We start from the raw sequence: 8,213 nt of genomic DNA, 5'->3' as shown, positions 1-8,213 counted from the left end.
ACCCTCCCCAGCCTCCTCAGCCTCCAGCATCCTCCTCAGTCTCCCCAGCCTCCCCCAGCCTCCTCAGCCTCCAGCAGCCTCCTCAGTCTCCCCAGCCTCCCCTAGCCTCCTCACCCTCCCCAGCCTCCTCAGTCTCCCCAGCCTCCCCAGCTTCCATGCCTCTGGGCTTGGTCTCCTGCACTGTGAAGGGATCTGGGAAAACCCTACTTACTCAGAGCTCCCTGCTCCCTTCCAGGGAGCCTCTCTGCCTTCGTGTGCCAGCACTCCATCATGGCCCTGGCCCTGCCCTGCAAACTCGTCATCCCACAGAAAGGTAGGTCAGACCCATTGGTTCCACTAAAAAGGCTTCCAGTGGCCACTTCAACCTTGTTTATGAATTTTTTTTAAAGATTTATTTATTATTATACATAAGTACACTGTAGCTGTCCTCAGACACTCTAAAAGAGGGCATCAGATCTCATTACGGATAGTTGTGGGCCACCATGTGGTTGCTGGGATTTGAACTCAGGACCTTCGGAAAAACAGTCAGTGCTCTTACCTGCTGAGCCATCTCACCAGCCCCCTATGAATTTTTTTTAGGGTCAGTATGTGCTTGCTTTGGACTAGGTATGTGTTGCCCCACTTCCCACCTGTGAGAATTTAAGGATGTTTGTTCTTCTGAACCTCTGGGCCACCACCATACCCCCCAACCCCACCCACACACACAAATGAGACTAACCATCAACCGGATTCAGTGAGATTTTTCAGGCAAGGCTCACTACTGCACAGTGCCTGGTTCAGAATAGACCTTAAGGCAGTGTTTCTCAGCCTGTTTGGTTAAGGGTTGGACCACCCTTCCACAGGGGTGGCATATCAGATATCAGATGTTTACATTACAATTCACAATGGTAGCACAATTACAATTACAAAGTAGCAATGAAAATAATTTTATGGTTGGGGGTCACCACAGCATGAGGAACTGTATTAAAGGGTCACAGCATTAGGAAGGGTGAGAACCACTGCCTTAGAAAGTCAGCAAGCAGCCTTCTTTGAAAGGATAAAAGAGCCTAAATCCAAGACTGATGTTATTCCCCAAACATACACCCCCCACCCCCTATAACTTACCTACTGCCCCATTTCATTGGTAAGAAATGAGATTGTAGCCTTTACCTATAATCCCAGCACACGGATGGCTGAGGCAGGATGACCAGGAACTTAAGGCTACAAAGTGAGTTTTAGTTCAATCAGCACAGTGTAATAAGACTCACTTTTTTTAAAAAAAGGCTGTGCATTGGTGCTACACGCCTTTAATCCCAGCACCCAAGAGGCAGAGGCTGGTGGATCTCTGAGTTCAAGGCCAGCCTGGTCTACAGAGGGAAACCCTGTCTTGGGGGATGGGGGGGGGGAGGTAAAGACTTATAAAAAGAAGGCAGAAAGAAAGAGAGGGAAGGCCAGGCAGTGGTGGCGCGTGCCTTTAATCCCAGCACTTGGGAGGCAGAGGCAGGTGGATTTCTGAGTCCGAGGCCAGCCTGGTCTACAGAGTGAGTTCCAGGACAGCCAGGGCTACACAGAGAAACCCTGTCTCGAAAAACCAAAAAGAAAGAAAGAAAGGGGGGGGAGGAGGGAGGGAGGGAAAAAGGAACAAATAAACAAGACTCTAGGCTGATCCATAGGCCCAGAACCCCAAGCCCAGGTCAGCAGCCTCATCCACAGGAGCTTCCGGACCAAGGGGGTCATCTCAGTTATGCAGGAGTGAAGGTGAAGAGAAGACAGGAAGAGACAGCCCTAAACAAATGATAGAGACCGCCAGCATCCCTACTCTAGAAAGACAGGGTAGGGTGGGGTCCAAAAGAAGAGGTCAAGGGCTTGTGAGGACATGGGTCAGAGCAGAGGGCCAGGACCTGGGAGGCTGGGGATAGAGGTGGGAAGGGATCAAAAGCTTGCAAACCGGGTAAAGCGGTTCTCATTTCCCTAATTGAGGCAATCACACCTGGCTTCCCAGCCTTCAGTTCCTGGCTGTGGGGGTGGCTGTGGGAGGTGTTCAAAGGGATTCTTGAGAGCTGCTCCCCTGAAAGGGGACCACTCACTCCACCCTCTCCCCTGGGGCATTTTTCTTTGCCTCTGCTCAGAGCTGGGAGGTGCAGATCCTGCAACATCGGACTCCCCGACACATGGCCAGACCTCTTGCCTGAAGATATCAGCCGGTAAGTGGTATAGGGGTGGTGCCACTCACTGCACCCCTGGAGACCACTCCTCAGCCCTACACACACACACACACACAGGCCCACACATGCTTTCCATTACTGCTTTGTTTCTGCAGCCTTAACAACCCCACTGCCCCCCTTCTCGGCTCCATAAACCCAGAGATGTGAGACTGCCACTTTGGGCCAGTGGGGAGGGAAAAGGGGGTGGATGCGGGTAAGCCGAAAGCCAACACCCTTGCACACACTATATGTACAACCGTACTAGGGTCTTTCTGTGTTTGAGATTCCTGCCCTGGGGGTGGTATCCAGGTTTGGATCCTTTGTGGGGGATGAAGGCTGAGTCATAAGGATTTCAAAGCCCAAGTCCCGTCCCCACTTCAGAGGCCAAGCATCCATCAATACTCAGTGACAGCTCCTATTTTGTGTCCCACTCCCTAAAACACAAAGGCTGCCCTCCTCTCTCTCTCCCTATGCTCTCACCAAGCGGGTAGGGTAGCCCTAGGTAGAAGAAAAGTTTTGGTCACCCTTGTATTCCAAGTCTTTTTGGTGGCTCTGAAAGCATCCCATGGATTCCTGATGAAGAAATGCATTTTCTCTCCCCCGTTCCTGTCCCCGGGCCTAGGAAAGACCAGAATCCAGTGATCCACACACACTATAAGACCCTGGCTACAGATCCCACTTAATATATTTGTATCCCACAGGTTGCCACACGCTGTACCTGAGCTCTGTGAGTGTGGAGACCCTGAGCGGATCCCTGGCTGTGCAGAAGGCTATCTCAGTCATGTTGGAGAGGGATATCCTTCCCACACCCACTGTCGTCCACTTCAAAGTTACTGAACAGGGCATCACTCTGACAGACGTCCAGAGGAAGTAAGGGGGCCTCTCCTAGCTCCTGGGCTGCAAGGTTAATTAAGAGCAGGGCTGGGCTGGGTGGTGGTGGTGGTGGTGGCGGCGGCGGCGGTGGCCACAGTGCCGCCGCCCCGCACACCTTTAATCCCAGCGCTTGGGAGGCAGAGGCAGGCGGATTTCTGAGTTCGAGGCCAGCCTGGACTACAGAATGAGTTCCAGGACAGCCAGGGCTACACAGAGAAACCCTGTCTCGAAAAACCAAAAAAAAAAAAAAAAAGCAGGGCTGGAAGGAAGGCCAAAGACAGACAGAGGTCAAGGCCCTGGATCCAGAAGGGTGCTAAATGCTGGGTGACACCAGATGAGTTTCCCACCTTCCCTAGGCCTCTTGCATTGGTCCTAACAGGGATGAAGTTCAGCAGTTTCCATTGGGTACCAATTAAGTCAGACATGAATGACTCCTCAGACACTGTGGAACGACCACACCTTTTCCAGGACTCAGTCTAGCCAGAGCTTTCCCTAACTGAACCAGGGAGGCAAGGGCAGACCAAGATGTAACTCCTGGCTTCAAAAAAAAAAAAAAAGAATGGCATGGGGGAGGGTGTCCAGGGACCCCATTATAAGAGCATAAGACAGATGTATTCCGTGGGAGGAGAAAGACACTGCCTGTGTGTCCAGTTCCAGCAGTGAGAAACCATGGCAGGTCATGAGAACCCTACCAGAATAAGACGTGTGAGCTTTGAGGGAGCCAGAAATGCTGAGATGGGGGCATGGCCCAGGAATAAGCCCTCACCAGCCTGGCTCTTCTCTCTGCATCCACTCAGGGTGTTCTTCCGACGGCATTACCCACTCATCGCCCTCCGCTTCTGTGGAATGGACCCTGAGCAACGGAAGTAAGTTCAAGGTTGAGCCAAGCTAAGAAGGCAGCTCTCGGGGCCTAGCTGCCCTCCACAGCTGTCTGCTGACTCTGGCACTGCAATAGCAGAGACAGCCTGTGAACGCTGACGGGTCAGGGACCAGGCCGGGGACAGGGGTGGGGGAGGGGGCGTGGCAGGTGTCGAGCCTCAGCTCTCAAGGTTTGTCAGGGTCCTGAGAAGCAGAGCCACATCACTCACTCCTGTCCTGTCCCTTTCTTTCAGGTGGCAGAAGTACTGCAAGCCTTCCAGGTAAGCTCCTCCCACCACTCAGTGGCTCTGAGAGGTGGCCCTGTGCCAAGGCCCCAAGGGAGTGGGAGAAGCCCGGGTGTGATAGCACACACCTGTAACTCCAGCATGCAGGAGGCAGAGGCAGGAGGAACACTGTGAAGTGGAGGCCAGCTTGGTCTATATAGTTAGTTCCGGGCAGGCCTTGTCTATGTAGTCAGTTCAAGGCTAGCTAGCTAGGGCTACACAGTGAGAGACTGGAGGTGGGGTGGGGAAGGAGGTAAGGGAGTGAAGGAGGGAGGGAGGGAGGAAGGAATGGGATTTCCACTTTGATCTTAAGAGCCAGTGTGGCTCTTAAGCCAGAGCTTAAGAGATTCCCCAGTCTAAGCCCTAGGAGCCATGTCAGAGGCACAGGTTGTCTCTCAAAGCTGTAGGGATGAAAGCCAAGGGCATGTTGCCATAATGGAGCTTCCAAGTTTTGTCCTTGGGAAGCCCCTTTCAAGGATAAAGGAGACCTGGAGCCTGGAATGAGTGCTGCCCCACTATAGGGAGGTACTGAACATGCTAGGGAGGTGACTCTCTGAGTATAGTGCTTGTCACTCAAGCACAGGACACACGAGGTTGGACCCCCCCCACACACACACCCCGAACCAAGCCAGATGCAATGTGTCTGAGGAGGCAAGAGACAGCGAATCCCTGGTGCTCATTGGCTGGCCAGTGTAGCCAATTGGTGAGCTCTAGATTGATTAAGATGCCTTGTCTCAAAAAGTAGTAGAGAGGCTGGGTGGTGGTGGCGCAGGCCTTTAATCCCAGCACTTGGGAGGCAGAGGCAAGCGGATTTCTGAGTTCGAGGCCAGCCTGGTCTACAGAGTGAGTTCCAGGACAGCCAGGGCTACAGAGAAACCTGTCTCGAAAAAAACAAAAAAACAAAACAAAACAAAAAAAAAAAAGTAGTAGAGAACAGTTGAGGAAGACACCCCACCTCCACACTCACACACAGACACATGCCGAGTCCACACAAAAGTGCGTTTCACACACACACATACCTATGCACACACATACCTATGCACATACACAAACACACAAGACACTGAAGCCAGTTGGCTTGGGGAGAGGCAAGTTAGGTTCGGGCTGAGTGCGTCCTCCCCTTCCAACTCTCCCCTCAGCGTGAGGCCTCTCCAGCCCCCGGCCCCTCAGACTGTCTTCTCTCACCAGGATCTTTGGGTTTGTGGCCAAGAGCCAGACAGAACCACAAGAGAACGTGTGCCACCTCTTCGCAGAATACGATGCAGTCCAGCCGGCTTCCCAGGTCATCAGCCTGGTGACTGCTCTGCTTCAGGACACAGAAAGGATGTAGGGAGAAGGGTGTTGTCTCTGTGTGCCTTCTCTGACATCTCAAGGGACTTGCCCGGGACAGGGAACTGTGGCCACATTGACAGGCCTATCTCTTGGACTTGAGGATCGATCATGTTGAACCCTTTGATCCTGCTGTGACTTCAGCAATAACCTTCAATAACCCGGCTCTGGAGCCTCAGTGTCTTCAATCAGAAAGACACCCATCCTTAAGACGACTGCTCTTGGACACTGGGCTGGGAGTCATCAGTGTGTTCTTCCATGCTACTGAAACCCACCCACATCCAAGACTCCCTGTGTAAAAAGTGTCCGCAAGGACCCTCTGGCTTTAGCAGACTGAGCACTCCCTACATGGCAGGTTACACCACAGACCTACTAGCCCTGCTTTGTAGTGAACAGCTGGTGCTAGATCAGAACCCATAGGTTTCCTGGCTGGCACCTGATGTTGATGCGTGCAGTTTGGGGACAGATTCTGTTTCCCCACACCTGTTCCTTTCCTTGGTTTGCTGAGGGCCATTTGGATCCACTGGCCTAGGATTCTTTTCTTTTCAAGCGATTTAAAGGTTTGGGGCAGAGGATGTATGTATGTAGCTCAATTGGTAGAGTAATTGCCCAACATGAACAGGACTGGGTTTGCTCACCAGCCCCACAAACCATGCATAGTGGTGAATGGTGGTAATCCCAGCACTAGAAGGCAGGAAGATCAGAAGTTCAGGGTCATTCTTAGCTACATAATGAGTTTAAGGCAAGTCTGAGCTACACGAGACCCTGCTGAGAGAAAGAGAGAGAAAGGTATACACGCGCATGCGCACACGCGTACACACACACACACACAATGGGGGCGGGGTTAAAGTTTTCATAGATCTCAGCTGATGGTTATAAAAGCCTTTACCTGAAGAGCCCACACTCCAACTCAGAGCTGGGGGCATCTCTCTATAAAAGAACTGCTGAGTTGAATGGGCAGGAGTCTACAAGGTTCAGTCTATGATGGGGAGGGGACCAGGTCAAGGGCCTCAGCCAGAGCAGACTAGGCTGCCACTGCGCATGGATCCCATAATGCAACCCACTTCAGCTTGCTTCAGTGGGAAGGGGCATCAAATGCAGCCTGCCCCAAGGTTGTCAGAGTCAAGTCTGTACTGAACAGGAGTGAGTTTTCACACCCCTGCATGTTCTGCTTTGTAATGAAGATTCTGTCAGTGTGGCCTTCTCCACTGCAGTATTCACAATGTTCTACCATCTTGAGATCTAGCTATTACAGTTTGTTCAACTCCTCGCTGTCTGGTGGAACATTCTGGATTCCTTGGATTTTTAGGTGTAATTTGCCAAGGTCTTGGAATCTTTCCCCCAAGAGCATGCTAGAAAGATCCCTGGACTCTGCCATTACAAGCATAGCCTCTTGTCTAACTTTATCAATTATTCTGTGATGTTTTTGGGTTTTTGAGGTTTTGTTTTTGTTTTTGTTTCTCTGTGTAGCCCTGGCTGTCCTGGAACTCACTCTGTAGACCAGGCTGGCCTCAAGATCTTCCTGCCTCTGCCTCCCAAGTGCTGGGATTAAAGGCGTGCGCCACCACTGCCTGGCTGTTCTGTGATGTTGAATCAGGATTCTAAAGGCTAGCTTTGGTTGTGGCCTGTTATGCTAGCTCAGTAGAAGACCCTTATCCCCATGATCAGGAAAGACTCAGCAGTGTTCACATTCTTCATGTCTAATTCCTCCTTGCCCATCCATTGCAAATGAAAATCACCCCAATGTTTGCTCTCAGTTTCTTGGTAAGCTACTGCTGCCTGACATTGCTCTAGGAACCCACATCTGGTGGATAGGAGAAGAGAAACCCTGTTGTTATAGTACAGCGTGTATCTCTGCCCCAGCTACAGTCTTGCTGGGTCCTCCAGCCCCTACACACATACACACACACACTGTACACACCCACCCACACACACACACACTCCTAACCATGTGGCATCACCAACTTTAAAACCACAAGGGGGAAGCAAAGAGTCAAGAATGCAAAGAGGCAGCTTTCCCAGCTGGTTAAGGAAGCTGAGTCCTTTTCCTCCCACACCCTGCCAGCCCTGCATAAGCCGCTTGTTGCTCTTGGTCCCGTCCGCCTGCCTCCTTAAGAGACCATTCCATGGCATGCCAGGGGAAGCTCACAGAAGAAGCCCACTGTAGCTCAGTGTGAGGCAAGTGTTTGTCCCTGCCTGCCATCAGCCTACAGAGCATCGTTGTCATTGGCCAAGGTCAAGCCTGAGGGATTATGATTTCAATGCAGGAAAAGCAAGTCAACCTCAGGGTGGGGGGCGTTAGGCCAGTGGTACAGGCCAAGGCCAGCCCTCCCAGCAAGAGATCAGGTTCTGTTCCACGCCTGGGGTCTGCAGGATATTAGCAAAGTTTTCCCAGTTAGTTGTGCCCAGTTCTAGGCTGAGTGGGAGAGTCCTCCACACCCTCACTGTGTGCCTCATGGGAAATAAAGTCGCTTAGCACCCTAGCTGGTTCTGGACATTCAGAGCTATCTCCTGAGTCCTGGGCAGAGAAGGGGACCCAACTGAGCAGAGGGTTGGACATACCTGGACACACCATGTGCATTTTGCATTGCCCACAGAGGCCAGAAGAGGGCGTTAGAGCTCCCCTGGAGTCACAAGACAGTTGTGAGCCACTGTGTAGTGCCAGGAATTAAACCCATGTCATCTT

General features: G+C 51.9%; 1 protein-coding gene across 2 annotated transcripts in view; it reads left to right on the top strand.

The window, feature by feature from the left end:
* Positions 1-8,008, top strand: part of Tns4 (tensin 4) — a 24,904-nt gene extending 16,896 nt beyond the window's left edge. For both annotated transcript variants that reach the window (XM_031353188.1, XM_031353189.1), the window contains 6 exons: positions 236-313; positions 2,109-2,183; positions 2,885-3,053; positions 3,854-3,922; positions 4,169-4,195; positions 5,387-8,008. In XM_031353188.1, the coding sequence (XP_031209048.1) occupies positions 236-313; positions 2,109-2,183; positions 2,885-3,053; positions 3,854-3,922; positions 4,169-4,195; positions 5,387-5,528 (560 nt within the window). In that variant the 3' untranslated portion in view covers positions 5,529-8,008. The remainder of the gene's footprint in view (positions 1-235; positions 314-2,108; positions 2,184-2,884; positions 3,054-3,853; positions 3,923-4,168; positions 4,196-5,386) is intronic.
* Positions 8,009-8,213: the final 205 nt, after the last annotated feature.

Source organism: Mastomys coucha, unplaced genomic scaffold (genome assembly GCF_008632895.1).
Source record: "Mastomys coucha isolate ucsf_1 unplaced genomic scaffold, UCSF_Mcou_1 pScaffold5, whole genome shotgun sequence".
NCBI lineage: Eukaryota > Metazoa > Chordata > Mammalia > Rodentia > Muridae > Mastomys > Mastomys coucha.
Note: the sequence above shows the minus strand (reverse complement) of the source record. Positions and strands in the feature narration are given on the sequence as shown.